Consider the following 18201-nt stretch of genomic DNA (forward strand, 5'->3'; position numbering starts at 1 on the left):
ATGTTACGAATACGAATTTTCTGAAACGAGATATTGAACTGGTGATTCTCTCCTTAATACTCCTGATATTTAATTTGATTTGTTTCAATTTTTATAGTTAATTATTTATTATAGTTTATTTATAGTATAATTAATATTAATTATTTATTATAGTTTATTTATAGTATATTTATTATAGTTTATAATTAATTAATTAGAAAACTATATGCAGACTAATAAATGCGTTGCATAAAATGAAAACTGCGTAATTTTTAGAAATTTACAATTTCAAATATGATATAACATTTACATAGCAGCGTAAATTTTGGCTTTGAAACATTTATTATAATTTCTAAATTTTTTTGAATATGTATATGTTTATAATTTATGTTAGACGCATTATTGACTATGTTATTGAAATAGTCTACAAAACAATGTGCAAAATAATAAAGTTCGTATGTTAAATTGCCGGGATGATTGGACAATTTTGACATTCTCAATTGTCAATAATATCGTAATACTTAATATGCATTTTTTATTTAAAAATTTAATTACAGATTTAAAATACATTATAAGTAAAACAATAATATGACATGTTATTTGATGTAGAGATATACAGTAGAAAATATATGTAAGATATTATTTCCAAGATATCGTTCTCAAATGTAAAAGGATGATTATTTTTTATATTGATTATTAAATCAATTATACGAAATTATATAATGACAATATTATTTTTATCATAATATAATAATTCGAGAATATTAATTATATTACAAAATATACAGAAAGTATAATATCGATAACAATCATATAAAACAATACATTATATCTAACAATGATTGCGTGACAATTGCCTCTTTTTCGCACTTGAATTAGGAAGACATAGAGCGTGTAATGTGCGAGAATATCGATTCTGAATATAGGAAAACGGGTTCAATTGTACACGTTTTAATGTATCACATATACAGAGACAAAACTGATATTATGCGGAAGACATTTGTGATAATTTTGTGATATTTTTTACCTGAAATTCAATACTAATGGAAAATACGTAAAAATACGTAATGATTCAAACATAGGTATATATAAACTCATTAGTATTAACTATACACATTTGTATTAAGAGAGAAAAACTTGCAAGTTATTTTCATGTTTCTTTTATATTAATAATGGAGAGATATCTACAGTCTCTCTCGCACTATCTCGACTTATGACTCAATGGTATTCAAAATCTATCGAAATACAAGCATATTGCAATTCCTGAAATATCAAATAATCAAACTTCTCGTGTTAACTTCAATATAGAACAATTTTAAAATATATCGAACCTCTCACGCGCAGTAGAAATAGAATTCAATTTATTTATATTATTCTTATTAATTCTAAATACTCAAACAAGAAAGATCAATATTTTTTTATCATTTGTATGATAGCAGTGTAATATAAAAAAATGTAAAAACAAAAATATATTTATATAAATTAAAATTTTATTACTATATATTGAAGTTTATTATTAATTAAAGAGCAAATAAATTGTGAAAGATCAACGCATGCTATAAATGCTACAATTTGCATTTTACGTTAACAGTGATTGCAATAATTATAATACAGCACACGATACAATTATATGCTCTATTAGTACCTTGTTAAAATGCAGAATGTAATTACATTTAAAAATATATGTAAAGTATATTATATTTAATTAAATTTAATATTAAATTACTTTGTTAAGTTAGACCGCACTAAACAATTTTGTATTATAATAATTATAAATAAATTATAAAAAACGTTGCTATATACGATATGTGCAATATATTTAAAGAAAGAAGAGAGTATAAAAAATATTAAGTATTAATTATTACATATTAAACCTACAAAATTGAACACATATGAGTCAAATGACATAAGGAAGAATATTTGATATTAATATTATTTTTATATTATTGATATTAATACTATTAGAATGTTATATTAATTGGAATGTTGATTTTAATGCTATTATGTTAATCTCTGTCATTTAAATTAAGCAATTTTGTTTATTCTTGCAGCTTTTTTTGATATATTACGTAAATATGTTTAAATATTATCGTAATCAACGTTTCCTATTTTTGAAGCTTCTATAAACTTTGCAAACTTTTCATAAGAGCATTTGTGTTCCTCAATAAACCACTGACCTTTCATTTCATCCAACCAGTCCATCTGAGATTGAGCAAACAATGCGATTAATAAATAATTAATTTTCTCAGGTGCAAAAAGTCAAATTAATATAATTTTATGCCAGAAGCATATGTTAAATTGTAATACAAATAGATTTGATTAGAAAAATGAGATTTTTGTTACCAAACTTATTAACACTATTTAGAAGATTACTTTTAATAACATTAATAATTTAGTTTTATGTAAATAATTAATCATAATATTATACAATATTAAAGAAATGAGTTTTTTGAGAAAAATATATTGCTTGTACTGTGAGCAAATATTCAAGAGATTAAATTGTGATAAATGTTTACCCAAATTATTGATAAATATAAAAAACTATATTAAATGTATACTTACAAGATTAGGAAATCTCTCATTGTCAAGACTTGCACGCCGTTTGTAAAGTATAGTCAGAGCTTTTGCACGCTCAAACCAGGGCCACATAAGAATATCCAACATACCAGGATTATTTCCTGGTAAAACAAACATTTTTTATAATATATAAAAAGGATTAAAACTGTAAATTAATAATATTTTATAAAACATAAATCTTGCTTATTGTTTAAAAGACTAATAAATAAAACATAAATTAATAATCCTGATATAAGGCATTCGAAGAAAAAAAAAAAAGAGTTACACAAACCTCCAAAAAATGGTGTCTTACGTATACCAAGTTCTTCCTCAAATTCTTGTAAATTGTCCTTTGTCTCAACTACAATTTCTTCAAATTGTCTCTTATCTTTGTCATGTATGCAATTCGAGAAAGTGTTTATAATCTGTAGAAATAACATTGATTAGAAAACTGATTATTTCATTTCTCGAAAAAAATTAGTTAATCAATGTTATTATTAACACCTTAGAAAAATGATCTAATAGTTCTAAATCACGACTTTTTGTTTTATCGTTGTATAAAGGAGGCGCAGGATATTTTTGATCCAAATAGTTTGCTATTGTAACAGAGTCTGTTATTATTGCATCATCTGTGTCTACATAAGCTGGTACTTTGCCTTCTGGATGAATCTAAAACGAAAGTATTTTTGTATAAATAGCAAGAAAAAAAACTACATTTGTCAATTAAAAGTAACTGGATACATACTTGGAAATACCAGTCTGGCTTATCCTGCAAATTAATATTGACAATGTCATGAGGAATTTGTTTTAGAGTGAGTATGAGTCGTACTCTGTGAGCAAAAGGACAATATTTCATACTGTACAAACGCCCTTGATTCTCTATTGGCTCTGGCTTTTTGGAGCCTAAAACAAAAATTAAGAGAGAACTCAATATAGGTTGCATTCACTGCCAGTGCTGAAAATCTATAGTGTATGTGATGTAAACTATAAATTTTCAGTACTGGCAATGAATATCGGAATGAAGCCATAATATCTGTTATGTGATAAATATTCTTCTTATTCTTTTTCTATTGGCACTGGACAGGATAGCTTGCTGTGATATAGTTACATATAACTTATAAAGTTTTAAATAAAATTAACTCAGAGAATGTATGAAATTTCTGTGTTTCATAATCTGCTCAAAGAAAGCTGTGCATAACTTTAGTTTTGTCTAGAATTTTAATATGTACAGATATCCATATAATTTTGATTTTTTATTCCTTAGAGATAGCATTTCCAGTTTGTCCTTAAGGTGTAAGATATAACAATTTTGTTTGATGAGATCTGAAAGCTAAGGTCCATTACATTGCGGGAATTCATGAATATTGTGTAATTTCTTCAGAAGCAATAATTTTTATACAACATAAAGTGACTAGAGTTTTGACAGTGTATACAAAAACATACGAAGAGATCCTTAATAATATTTGCAAAGAAAGTAGATTGCAAATCCCATATAGTGTCCTGTTTCCCATTTTTGAGACATCCACTACTGCAGAGAATGTGAACTGTGTCAAAGAAATATAGAATGTGTTAAAGCCTAAATGAAGGATAAACTCTAAATATCGCAATATAGGATTTGTATTTTTTATACTTAATAAAGAAGGAAAATATAAAGAAAATTGTGTTCGAAATATTGTATCTATCTCGTCACACCATCATTAAACTAAATTCCATCATTAAACTAAATTCTCCATGAATACTCTCATAAGCAATTTATAGATGTTAATTAATGAACAGATGAGAACTAACAATCCCATCTTTTTAATTCAAATTGATTAGAAATAACATTGTTACGTTTAATTCATCAAAACGAGATAAAATTAATTTTTCAAGAATTTTTAAAAGCCAAGAGGGGAGAGATTTTGATTAAAATTTTTCTGGGACATTTTTTGGAATTACAAATATTAATAAAGTGATGCTAAAATTCAGGAAATTTATTCCCTCTTAATATATAATTACGAATATTAAGTGCGAACATTTAGTGATGAAATGTATTGTTTTGGCAGCAAAAGATGATTTAATCTATTCGATCAATTTCTGAAGATCTGACTATGATTGATTTAATAACAGAGATTTCATTTCTTTCAAAATAAAAGGTTTTTCAAAGATTTTATACGTGCTCAGGAAATCTTTAATATGTCTGAAGAATAGATCCAAGGTATCTGTTTTTAAAATATTCTCCAAACGTATGAAACAGGATGGGATGAGTGAGAGAGCTACGAAGAGATTTTTAACCTTGATTTTTGGCTTTTCTAAAAATTTGTTTTGCGATAAATTCTGTTCTTTTTATTTCCAAATAATGAAATAAAGAAGGATTTGATAACTAGCTAATGTGTTTTTCTTCTATCATGCCTCATTGTATTTCTCATTCTACCAAAAAGGAATGATTTTTTCTCCTGAAAAGGAAATAAGTTTCTTAATAGATTTCTTATTAAATTTTTTCAGTGCATGGATTCAGAAAGACTTGTTTGTTTAATGCAAAACATCATGTTTCTGAATCACACTTTTGTATCGATAAGAACTGAGAGATGTTTGGCAAATTTGAATAAATTGCTAATATAAACTGTTTGCGTGTCACAATTTTCTGAAATTTTACTCTACAAAAAAAGATTCAACACCTTTTAATTAAACAATTGATGTCAATTAATATGAGAATATGACTGTCATTAAACGAATCTTTTGATAAAACATTTCAATCATAATTATGAAAGAGATATAAATATTAAATCTATTATATTGGAGAATTGTTAACCTGGATGAGAGTTGCAGAGCCATCATCAATGTGATTAAATGAAAATTTTTACAAAAGAAGGAGAGTATGACAGGCATTGCCAGTTTTGTAAATAATATTCTTTATAAAAAGATATTCTCTCTAGGCTTGATTGTTGCAACAATTATTTACCATTAGCCATGTGCGAGGAACTGGAGGAACTCATCTAAATAATCCCTTCACGAACACAGACTGATATTACAGATTGTCACAATTCGATGAATTTTTTTATTTTAATTACAGTAAAAAAGCGTACAACACATACAGTATACAGTGTTGTTCTCAGAGACGCCTTTCTCTCCCGCGCATGCGCAGCATAATGACAGCGAAATCCAGGGCTGCGTTCGGAAACATCACCCGAGTGTACCCGGGTATCATTTTATCCTTGTTTAACCAGAGAGAAGACTGAGAGATGTCATGGCCTGCTTTTAGGTGATCCCTGAAAGCGATACTCCCTCTATGGACATTAAAAACGTGGACATGAACTACAAAGCCAAAGTTCATGAATGTTCTCAGAGGGTAATATATAATGTGCACAATTTCTGGTTTCGTTCCGTGCTATGTGCACGAAATGCCGGTAGCACCAGAGTATAACAAAACACTTATGTATATAAATTGATAGTAAATAAATTATTCAATAGCGAAAGATACTGTAATCTTCTAATGTAATGTTCAAAGATGAAATAAATATTTTTCTATATTCATTGCCATATTTATATATTTTTATTTACAAAACACAAAATGCCTGCTGTGGAATAAAAACATTTTTAAATTAAGATTTCTATAAATCTTAATTAGCAGTAAACTGATCTTTGATATTTATTAATCATTTTTTTAATTATTTAAAAATTTAATTATTAATACATGTATAGAATTTGTCAAATTAATCACTGATTCTTCTAAAGTTTTTATAATTATGATTCGAAAAATATAAATGTTATAAAATATTTTAAATGTCTCTTCCTTTATATAAAATATAAAGAATTCATATGTTCCATTTTAATATAGCCAACATTATTTATATATTTTTATTATAATTTTTATACCAGCATAATATTTTTATGCTTAATACTTTATATAATACAATGTACTAAATTATAAAATTAATATAATTACAAAATAGTATTACACTATTAATAAATAGGTTGTATTCATACTGTCTTTTAGTTTCTAATCATTTCCAATCACTATGCATTTCTATCCAATATATTCTCTTCTTTGAGTTCTTGGATTATTATGGTTTATTGTATTCCTTTGTGTTAAAATTATAAGGATTACCATCATTTGTCATGCTATTTTCTATGAACATTTGTTCTCTCGGGTATAGATATTCAAATCACTGTAGTTGCCTTTTTTCTATTTTCTCAATTACTGTCTCTTTTTCTTTTATTTTATTCAAAAATATTAACATAATTAAAAATAATATATATATATATATATATATATATATATATATATATATATATAATTTTGATATCTCTCTTAGTCTGACTCTTTTCCTTCGACCTGTCCAGCATGGATAACCCTATCTAACTACGGCCGGCACTCATAATTCACTTTTATATTTAAGATCGTCTTAAGTAAGTTGGAAAATACAACTATTTTACTAACTGAACGGAATCTCAAGACGCGACCTAAGATCATACTTAAGATTATTGTAAATATAAAAATAGTCTACATGAATATCAGCGTACGTTACCGCCGGCATAGCTCTTAAGTTCATTAGAGTACTCAAACCTCCTCATCCAGCAAATGCCTCCGTTAAGGTGGAGATACGAGGAAAAAATTTTTTTTAAATTTTATTTTTATTTTCTTTCAATACAGGGTTTAATACAAAAGTGAATGTAAAATATAATTTGAAACTTAATACAAAATAATTTTTATTTATTACATGGAATAATTTATTACGCGAAAATGTCCAAAATATACGTATAATATGAAATTTACTAAAAATTTTTATATAGTCCAGACAAGCCTGATTAGCGATGATTAATTACGCAACATTTATCATTAATAATCGATATGCGATAATAGAATTTAATAAGTTTTATGTAACGTAAATATATATAATCGTGATTAAAAGAGTCATTAATAAAATTATTGATCATTTCTTCGATTGTAGAAGAAAGTATTTGCATTACTGGCGCATTTTGTGTAGATTATCAAAGGAAATATTCAAAATACGAAAAAATAAAATAAGCTTCGATGTAAATCAACAATTAAATTACAAAATAAATCGCGATTTAAAAAATTCGCGAGAAAACGCGAATAAATAAATCGATAATAATGATAAATTCTTGAACGTCGCCAGTAGATAAAATAAATGAAAGTAATTTAATCGACCACACCGGCAATATTTATTGATGGAAAATTCACAACGTTTCGACCATGGGTTTTGGTCCTTATCAAGTGAACTAAAATTATTACATATAATATAAACAATAAATGAATTACAATAAAATGTGACCAAAAAAAATGGAGAAAGAAGAAAAAATCATATACATACATTATCTTAGGTAACTAATACGTGGTGAGAAATAAAGAAATCACTGTGTCAAGTCATGTCGACCTCTCGATCCAACACAAAGAGAAAGACTAAACCACCTTTATTAGTCTATCATAAATATCGTTTAAACTTTCAGTGTCCTTTTGTAAGTTAACAGTGTTGTCAGACTTTTTGATGAAAAACATTTCACACAGCAATTTCTCTCTTTCTCACATGTCTCTCATTATGCAGAATAACCGGTGTTGACCAATCGAAGTCATGATTAAGTTCCAATTTATGTTTGCTAACCACAGAAAGATTGCTTTCGTGCAATTTAATGTTGTTGCAATGTTCTTTGATACGAGTGCCTAAATGTCTTTTTGTTTGGCCAATATATGACATATTACAATTTTTACAGTTTAACTTGTAAACAACCTCAGTCCTGTTATTAATAGGCAATCTATCTTTTCCACGTTTAATTAATGAATTCAGTTTATTAGGTACATTATAGACAACCTTCAGACCAACATTTTTGAAAAGGCGACTAATCTCATCACTCAAGCCCTCTACAAACGGCAACGAAATGTAAAATGATGTAGTCGCAAATGATGTTATCACGTTCCGTATTCATATTTACATTGTCGCGGTGTTTTAAAAATTCTAGTCTTTTTTTTAACGTAACGGTTAGTAATTTGAGTTGGAAAACAATTGTTGGAAAGAATCTGTTTAATAATATCGATGTTCTTAAAATGAAATCGAACGTCGGATAATAAAATTGCGCGGTCAACAAGGCTATAAATGGTGTTAATTTTATATTTAAACGGATGTTTGGAATAAAAATTAGTGTATCTATTAGAACAAGTAGGTTTTCTGTACCAATCCGTCAAAAGCCGACCATCCGAGCGAATAACAGTCGTGTCCAAAAAACTAATACGCGAGTCATACTCAGTTTCATGTGTAAATGTCAAACATTGATGATAGTCATTGAAAGTCGATATAATCTCGTCAATTTTTGAGCGTGGAACAATGGTAAAAATGTCATCAACATATCTATAATACAGCGGCACATCAAAACTCAATAAACTTAAGCAATGCGTTTCTAGATCATCCATCACGATATTTGCCAAAATAGGTGACAAGGGAGATCCCATAGGGCTACCAAAAATCTGTTCGTAAAACTGTCCATTAAACGAAAAACTAGTGGAATCCAAAACCGTTTCTATCGCGTATAAAAACTGAGACAAGTTAAATTTAGTGTTAGGCGCAATATAATTCCAACGTTTAGTAACACCATTTATAACTAAATCTTTAGGAATATTAGTAAAAAGTGCAGCAACATCAAGTGAAATCATTAAATCGTCATCGTTAATAAATTTATCTTTCAAACTATTGGCAAAAGTCCAACCATCCTTAATGTGAGATTTAGGTTCCAAAATCGAAATCTGTAGTATATCGTGAATGTATTGCGCAACATTATATAACGGACTGCCAAGTGATGACACAATAATCCGTAGTGGAAAACCCGCTTTGTAAATCTTAGGCAGACCATAACACCGCGGCAAGTTACCATTAGTAGAGTTTAATTTTCTATATGTAGTCCCATTAATTAAATCATTACTTCGCCAGGACTTAATAATAGTATTAATTCTATTGGTTAATTTTCTGATCGGATCCTTATTCAATTTTCTGTAAGTACATTGATCACCCAAAAGAGCCTCCATCTTACTCACATAATCACTTTTGTCCATGATTACTGTGACTTGACCCTTATCAGCCCTGGTGACAAACAAATCATCATTATCACGCAAGAACTGTCTACAAAGAGAGAATCCCTTAAGAATATATCTATCTACAGAGCTAATATGCTTCCTCTCACAAAGGAATTTTTGGAGAGAATTAGCGATCGAAATTCTGGTCATTTCAACGGCTTCCCTGGGGATGCGATTATAATTGATTTCAAAGTTCTTCAAAGTCTCAAGAACAACACCCATGCGGTCGTTCTTAAAAGACTGATGTACCGGTAAACCAAAATTGTCACCAAGACTCAAAAGTTCAGAAACTCTATCGGGAATATTCTTACCACTAATGTTAATCAGCCAACGCGCTGTGTCGATATTGTTGAAAGGATTAAAAGCTTTATTATTATTAGTCAAATTGTTGAATTTCTTGATTAAATTAGATTTTAATCTGTTGGTAATTCTTAAGAACTTCCGTTCATTAAACTCAAAAAATCTAAGAACAAGATCTCGTGGTAAACCTTCACTAAGTGCTCTTTCGATCCTTTCAACGCTAGCACGCAAATAATTTAGGTTAAAATTAAGATCTTTAATTTCTAAATTCAGCAATCTATAGCGGAATTTCTTAGTGGTTTTTTCAAAAGAACGGTTGATGCTGCTGCTATGAAATGCGATGTTGGCCTTTAACTTGTCAATATGGGACGGAATTAAATCGTGGCTTCTGCATCGAGGTAAGAAAATAAGTTGTTGATTAGCGGTACAGATCTTCCTCTTATTGTTAATCCATGACTTCAACAAGGTCGTGTAAATATTGCCAAACCGATTCGTAATCGTTTGGAAAAACATGTTAGATTGCGGAGGCTCCATAATTAGGTCCAGGAGCGTAAAATAATGATAAATTCTTGAACGTCGCCAGTAGATAAAATAAATGAAAGTAATTTAATCGACCACACCGGCAATATTTATTGATGGAAAATTCACAACGTTTCGACCATGGGTTTTGGTCCTTATCAAGTGAACTAAAATTATTACATATAATATCCAGACAGCACAGGACATTCTATGGACATTCATTTTATGTCCATTTTACGTCCGCACGTCCATGGACATGAAATGACCGTTCATCGTACATCCGATTCGGGACATCCGTTAACGGCCAATATTTGGACGTCCACAAAACCGATCTTGGACGTCAAAGTTTCGCGCGAGCACGCAAGGGTGTGTTAGTTCGTTCGTTTACCGCTATGCGACGTGCGATGCGCTATCTTTCTCGTATTTAAATTTTAGTTATGAAAATTATATAAAGTTTGCAAAGAGTAACAAATAAGATTAAAAATATACTGTTCAATTTAATTTCTGATCTCAATGCAAGAGTTTCAGATATTAAATTGATTTTATAAGTCGGACAAGTAAATGTCCGGCAAATAAACGAAAATAATCCGTTCATTACTTATTTAAAATGTAAAATGCAATATGCGAGTATAAATTATAAATAAAATTTTTATATGAAATTTTTATGTAAAATTTTATATGAAATAGATAAATTATATTATTATTTAGGGATTAAAGCATATCCACCAATTTCATAAACAGATATACCACGGACGTCCACTGAATGTCCGAAGAACGTAAAATGGATCATCTGTTGATATCCTCAATATCCTTAATGATCATCTTATGGATGTTCTTCGGATATTTGTGTGCTGTCTGGGTATAAACAATAAATGAAAGACTAGAATTTTTAAAACACCGCGACAATGTAAATATGAATACGGAACGTGATAATGCGACTACATCATTTTACATTTCGTTGCCGTTTGTAGAGGGCTTGAGTGATGAGATTAGTCGCCTTTTCAAAAATGTTGGTCTGAAGGTTGTCTATAATGTACCTAATAAACTGAATTCATTAATTAAACGTGGAAAAGATAGATTGCCTATTAATAACAGGACTGAGGTTGTTTACAAGTTAAACTGTAAAAATTGTAATATGTCATATATTGGCCAAACAAAAAGACATTTAGGCACTCGTATCAAAGAACATTGCAACAACATTAAATTGCACGAAAGCAATCTTTCTGTGGTTAGCAAACATAAATTGGAACTTAATCATGACTTCGATTGGTCAACACCGGTTATTCTGCATAATGAGAGACATGTGAGAAAGAGAGAAATTGCTGTGTGAAATGTTTTTCATCAAAAAGTCTGACAACACTGTTAACTTACAAAAGGACACTGAAAGTTTAAACGATATTTATGATAGACTAATAAAGGTGGTTTAGTCTTTCTCTTTGTGTTGGATCGAGAGGTCGACATGACTTGACACAGTGATTTCTTTATTTCTCACCACGTATTAGTTACCTAAGATAATGTATGTATATGATTTTTTCTTCTTTCTCCATTTTTTTTGGTCACATTTTATTGTAATTCATTTATTGTTTATATTATATGTAATAATTTTAGTTCACTTGATAAGGACCAAAACCCATGGTCGAAACGTTGTGAATTTTTCATCAATAAATATTGCCGGTGTGGTCGATTAAATTACTTTCATTTAAATCGATAATAATCGGAATATTCGATTACGAGAAATATACGTATAATTTTTGTAATATGATAATCAAAACCATCAATAGATACGCGCGACATAATTATTATCATACAAATGATGATACACGAAGATATTTTGATAAACATTTGTGGTCCGTATTGTTTATGAACATAAAATTCACTGTCCAATTTATTTGTGATTAATACGCGATTTTATACTTCGCAATTGAGAATAAAATGCATATCCTATCTCGCGCATGATTAGCTAAATAAGATAAAATGAGCTTTAAAATATAATTAAAAAATCGCGTTATCGCCACGTTTAATAGAGAATTGAATGATTTTATCAAGGTCCCTCTAATAATCGATGTAATAATAGAATTTAATAAGATTTATCTAGTGTAAACAATCGCGATTAAAACAGTCATTAATAAAGTTATCGACCGTTTTTTAATTATAGAAAAAAATATTTATATTATTAGTGCATTTTACGCGGATTATTAAAGACAATATTCAAAGACGTGGAAAGATAGACAAAGCTTCGATGTATAAGTCAACGATTAAATTATAAGATAATATTAAATTATAAGATAAATCGCGATTTGAAATTCCTGAGAAAACGCGACGAATAAATAAATCGATAATATTCGGAATATCCGATTGCGATATGTGTGTGTATATCTTTTATAATATAATAATCGAAGCGCCCTCAATTACATTAGATATACAGGGTGTCCGATTCGTGAGGGACCAAACAAAAAGTGATGATAGATTGGGTCAAACTAAGAAGAAAAGTCCTCTACCATTTTGCAAAATTCGCAATAATTATTAAGTAATAAGCAAAAATGTCCCGGCGCATGAGAAGCGGTAAACCGCTTGTAGTGTGTGATTATTAAGTGATCAAACGAAAAGTGGTGATAGATTGGGTCAAACTGAAAAGAAAAGTTCTCTACCATATTGCAAAATTCGCAATAATTATTAAGTTATAGGCAAAAATGTCTCAGAGTATAAGAAGCGGTAGACAGATCGCTTCTCATTTTTACAATATTTTTAAAAATAAATTCAATTTAATTAAAATAAATTTAATTTACCCTTAAGATTATTGGAATATTAAAAGAAAGAATGAATCTTACCTAATAGCCCTAACAATCCTAATATTAAAAGAAGAATTCTAATGATCTTACTTAATATAGCCCTAACAACCCTACTTCCTGATTAACTAAAATTATTCGAGATTTGTGGAACCTATTTCTAATCATCACCTAACCTAACCATGTATATATTTTAATCACGTGCCCTAATTACATGCCCTAATCGCGTGCCCTAACCGCGTATTCTAACCGCGTACCCTAACTGTGTCCTCTTCAGGCCAGTTGAACCTACCTTTCGTTGATCCTGGCCATTTTCTTTCTCGATCTCTAATCAGAGATTGAAAAAGGAGATAAACACTCCTTTTTTTGCCGAATAATTACCGGCAAATGAGCGTGAAATATTTACGCTCATTTAGTAACGATCGTTCCATTTTACGATCGTTCGTTAAATATTTGAATATAACTTTATTTTAACTGAAAAAAAGCCAAATTATTACAAATTTCCATATATTTTATATTTTGTAATAAAATATAAAATTAATTTGTGTATAATTTTTATCATATTACAAATTATTTAATCAATTAATCATTTGACTTTATATTAAGTTAAAGTAAAGTTTAAAAACAATATCTACAAACAAATTCTACGATGGATGAGCTATAAGGAATTAGAAGATAAGTGCGCGTTATAAGAATAAATTAGCATAAGAAATTGATAAAATTGATAAAATTGTTAATGGATGTTCTTTATTTAATAAATTAGACAAAATCTTTTCAAAAAAATCTTTTTTTGATTTCTTCTTTTTTTAATTAATATTTTAATATATTTTTGTAATAGATGCAAAGCATTTCGAAAGAATTTATTAAAATTTATTTAATTTAATCCATCCTAGCTCATTCATTTTAAGGCAACGGATTTATCTACAATCTACAATCTACATCTACATCTACATCTGCAATCTCTACGAATCCGTTACCTTAAAGTTAAATAAAAGTTTTTCTGACTCACCGACACTGATGCGCAACAGCGGAGTTGTTGTTATCGAAGCTAGTTGTCTGTAACATACAAATATAAAATTCATTTATAATAATGCTCACAAAATGCAATCAATATTTAAAAAAATTTTCATCGCGCGGAATTTTATATCCGTGTAAAATAATAAGCAGAAAAACACGTATGGAAAAATTTTATAAATTTTCGAAACTGTTTTTTAAATAGAAAATTTTATATGACTTATAAAAATCTTTCTCTTTAATTCATTTAAATAATAAGATTGAATTATTGTTTGTTTATAATAAGTTAACGATTTATAACAATTAATATATATATAATAATATTCACCATCAGGTTGTTCCGCCGGTGCAGGATGCCTCTCCTAGGCCTGCTCCTCCTCTCAGATCATCAGGGTTGTTGCATCGATCTATAACATACAAAAGAAGATTCCAATGTAGCAGCGTTCAAAATAATTAATATTTCAAAAATTATTGTATACATTGAATTTTATATTCGATGCATATAATAATAGCAGATTAATAAAATAATTCTATAAATTTTAAAAAACATTACTAATAATTCTCTTATAACTTTATAAAAGCTTACACCTTTACAAGATTATAGCTTTAATTTAAAAATCTTTTTCTTTAATTCTCTCTTATTTAAATATAAATAAATGAATATAAATAAAAACATCAAATTAATTGTTGCGATTAATTGTTTAATTTAAATTATAATAAATATATTTAATATTTAATATATAATGCAATTACAAATTACAAATAAATAAATTGCTTACTAGAAGGTTGCTCTGCCGGAGCCTGATGCCTCTTCTAGGCCTCCTCCTTCTCTCAATCTTATTGTTAGACGCGCGATACTTAACGTCACTCCCGCACTCACGAGCGATATTTTTATCGCTTTTTTCGCACTTTTACGCGCGATACTGAGCGGTTCCCGCACTATTTCAGTACGATAAAAAATTTTCTATTTGGTCGCGCGATGTATATACTTAATATGTATATACTTTGAACGGCACTCCCGGTTTCGGTACGAGCGAAAATCTCATTTCATTTACGAGAATCAGTTTCGAGTCAACAGGTCGGGAATGCAACGATACAACGAGCAAGGACTAAGCTCAAACCGGAAAGAAGATGAAACGATTGACGGAAATAGAGGAAAATGAAGTTCACCAACTCTTTTTCGCGTATAATTATCCTATCTCGTATCGAACCTGGACCCGCTAAGCACGATTTCAGGTGTTCCGCCCGGACATATTATGCCTCCCGCGGTTGCTATATGCTACACCAGGCTAGTAGACGACAAAAGAAGAGGATACCCACATTTTTTAAATACTAACATTCAGCAATTTAGAAAATGGAGAGGCAACCCCTTTTACCGAGCGAAAATCGTGCCTAGGGGAATCCACTCGACTCCTCGACAGGATTAACACACGCAGTGCGTGTGGCTGTAGACGAGCAAAGAGAAGGGACCCATTGACGACCATTCCGAGCAACCGATCGAGTTCTAACTAATTCGGGCCGAATCACTTGACGAAGCACGAAGCACGAAGCGCGAGTGTACGTTGCAAAGCAACGTGTGCAAATTCGAACATCCCAGTTAATTGGCATCGGAAGTAGAGACTCGTAACAATAAATGAAATTGGGATTTTATATGAAAAAGTCCAAAAGTTCCGCGAAAACGCGACGACGCGAGAATACTACAACGCAAAAACGCGGTAACGAAGCGCTTGCCGTCCGCGGCACGTTGACGGCACCGACGACGCGAAAGGGTACTTAGCTTCCCATTCAGGCACCTTAAGATTTATCATAAATAGAAAAATTTAAGATAAACCTCAAGGCACCATCCAAGTACTAAGCCCTCCCACCGCGACAAGGCGTACCCCATGGGAGAGTTATATTATATATAATTTTATATATAATATAATATATAATTTAAAATTTATTTTGTAATATAGTACATAAATTTAAATTCGCAAATATAAACGATAAATAGAAATATAAAGGATAAGAGAACATCTATTATATAAAGTAATGTTCAAAATAATTGATTTAAAAACTAATTATTGCGCGCAATTAATTTTTAAATTTTCACTTTTAAATAGATGTATTTTAATATTATAAATCGTGTAATTACAAAATAATTTATATTTCTTAGATATAAACTTTTAAAAACATGATAAATAAAAAAATTTCTATTTTTCTATATATGAAATATTGAAATAAATATATTGACATGAAATATTTTATAAAATATAAGAAGTATCTAAAATTATTAATTAAAAAAAATTTTATTATAAATGTTTTAATTATTTTAATATAAAATGGAATATTTCTTATATGTATATGTATTATATATACGTTATAATTTAATATTATAATTGAAAATCACTATTGATCACAATTTATAATATTTAATCATTATTGATTAATCACTATTGATTCACTATCAAAGAAATAAAGCAAAACGAGAAATATGTATATTTTGAATATATAATATAAATGATAAATAATTTATATAAATGATTTACCATATCTTATTGATCTATCTATTACCAAAACCTCCTTTTTTCTTTTGCCTTCTTTACTTTTGCTCGTGACATTTGAATTCTCGTTACACTTGCAACCGTGTTTAGAGAAAGAATTTGATAATATATGAAACATTTCGCATCAGTACTTTACTGCTCAAGAGCCACTGAGCGAATGATCGTACGTCAGAAACATTACCGCCGTACTGTTTATATCGTCAAGGTTGACTGTGTAAAGGAAGAATTTGATAATATATGAAACGTCTCACTACTTTACTGCTCAAGGTTACTGTGTGAATGACCGTAAGACAAAAACATTACCGCGGTACTGTTTATATCGCCAAGGTCGACTTATACTAGATTATTGTTATTATAATTCATCGTTGATAATTCATCGTAATATTTTATGAGTGACTGTCGAATAAGAAAATTTAAAATTTAATTGGTCAAAATTTATTTAATTCTAATAAGTATCGTTAGGGAAATTATTATAATAAGCATCAATAATCGAAAGATCATAATAAAATTAATTCTCTTATCTCCTTTTGTATCCTCTGTTACAATTTTTAATCGCGGTAATAAAGCATTACGATTCGATAAAGATTTATCGTTCGATACAGTTTCATGTCGTTAATTAATTTTTAATTAATTGATTTTTATTAATATTTAAAGCAAATTATATTTCGATATTAATCGTAGTTGTGTTTAGTAAAAAAATTACAATATACGAAGCGTTTCTCACCACTACTTTATTATTCGAGAGTCACCGTGCGAATGATGATAAAGCGGTAACGTATAGCGCGCTACTGTTTATATTTTATATTGCCAAAGACGAACGCCGTGTTATCGATAATTCCGAAATATTTTATACATTATAAAATATACACTAACGGAATATTAAATTATGGAAGTATTTTAATTTATTGATTAAAATTGATTATTTATTAAACAATTTACCCGAACTCACTACTCCTTCCCCACTCACCTCTTCGCCGCGCGCCTAGTATAAGGTTACAATCGGACTCTCGTTACCTCACCCAAATTGGCCGATTTTCTTTAATTAATTTTTCGTTAATTATTACTAATATTGCAAAACAGAGCACCTTCCTTCTTAATTTGAGCCAATCTACCTTCACACTTCGGGACTACAAAAGGTTATCAGACATCCTGTATATCTTATAGTATGTAAAATACATATTTCGGCAATGAATTTTCAATAACATATAGATAGTGATACGAATAAAATTACTATATGTTCTATACGAATAAAATTACTTCTTTAATAATACATATAATCAAATATATTTCGTGATAAAGTATAATTTATTATTTTAGATTTGTTGAAACCGTTCAAAACGTAACGATATATCCATCAGGTAATCATAATTTTATTAATCAGGTAATAATATTTTTAATAATATTTTACGATAGTAATTTTTTTAATTAAAAAATAATATGA

General features: G+C 29.0%; 2 protein-coding genes across 7 annotated transcripts; both read right to left on the reverse strand.

The window, feature by feature from the left end:
• Positions 1 to 508: 508 nt before the first annotated feature.
• On the reverse strand, positions 509 to 5669 carry LOC145966363 (pyrimidodiazepine synthase). Of its 6 annotated transcripts, none has more exons than XM_083090412.1 (9): positions 5477 to 5666; positions 4810 to 4970; positions 3979 to 4079; positions 3281 to 3858; positions 3040 to 3204; positions 2828 to 2960; positions 2542 to 2657; positions 2157 to 2181; positions 509 to 1006 (listed from the first exon to the last, which is right to left on the reverse strand). In XM_083090412.1, exons 4-9 carry the CDS (start codon positions 3476 to 3478, stop codon positions 939 to 941), a joined length of 705 nt encoding a protein of 234 aa, XP_082946538.1. In that variant the 5' UTR covers positions 3479 to 3858; positions 3979 to 4079; positions 4810 to 4970; positions 5477 to 5666; the 3' UTR covers positions 509 to 938. The 6 variants fall into 6 exon arrangements, with proteins under 6 accessions (XP_082946538.1, XP_082946537.1, XP_082946539.1 ...); XM_083090411.1 differs by having other exon boundaries at positions 509 to 2181; positions 3281 to 3438; positions 3765 to 3858; positions 5477 to 5662; XM_083090413.1 differs by having other exon boundaries at positions 509 to 2181; positions 3281 to 3438; positions 3734 to 3858; positions 5477 to 5662.
• A 2229-nt stretch (positions 5670 to 7898) lies between these two features.
• On the reverse strand, positions 7899 to 10432 carry LOC145966405 (uncharacterized). Its single transcript, XM_083090458.1, has 4 exons — positions 9560 to 10432; positions 8706 to 9271; positions 8064 to 8133; positions 7899 to 7958 (listed from the first exon to the last, which is right to left on the reverse strand). Exons 1-4 carry the CDS (start codon positions 10430 to 10432, stop codon positions 7899 to 7901), a joined length of 1569 nt encoding a protein of 522 aa, XP_082946584.1.
• Positions 10433 to 18201: the final 7769 nt, after the last annotated feature.

This window comes from Camponotus vicinus, unplaced genomic scaffold (assembly GCF_025532165.1).
Source record: "Camponotus vicinus isolate PSW18456_S1 unplaced genomic scaffold, iyCamVici1.0 SCAF_2, whole genome shotgun sequence".
NCBI lineage: Eukaryota > Metazoa > Arthropoda > Insecta > Hymenoptera > Formicidae > Camponotus > Camponotus vicinus.

What these genes read in the sequence shown, in the direction of transcription:
- LOC145966405 (XM_083090458.1), bottom strand. Translation starts at nt 10,432, where the DNA reads ATGGAGCCTCCGCAATCTAACATGTTTTTCCAAACGATTACGAATCGG. An exon ending in GGTCGGCTTTTGACGGATTG is followed by an intron (nt 8,134 to 8,705) that starts GTACAGAAAACC and finishes TTCTGTGGTTAG; the next exon opens with CAAACATAAATTGGAACTTA. An exon ending in TTCTGCATAATGAGAGACAT is followed by an intron (nt 7,959 to 8,063) that starts GTGAGAAAGAGA and finishes TATTTATGATAG; the next exon opens with ACTAATAAAGGTGGTTTAGT.
- LOC145966363 (XM_083090410.1), bottom strand. Translation starts at nt 5,510, where the DNA reads ATGAGTTCCTCCAGTTCCTCGCACATGGCTAATG. An exon ending in TAAGACACCATTTTTTGGAG is followed by an intron (nt 2,658 to 2,827) that starts GTTTGTGTAACT and finishes TTGTTTTACCAG; the next exon opens with GAAATAATCCTGGTATGTTG. An exon ending in ATGAGAGATTTCCTAATCTT is followed by an intron (nt 2,182 to 2,541) that starts GTAAGTATACAT and finishes GCTCAATCTCAG; the next exon opens with ATGGACTGGTTGGATGAAAT.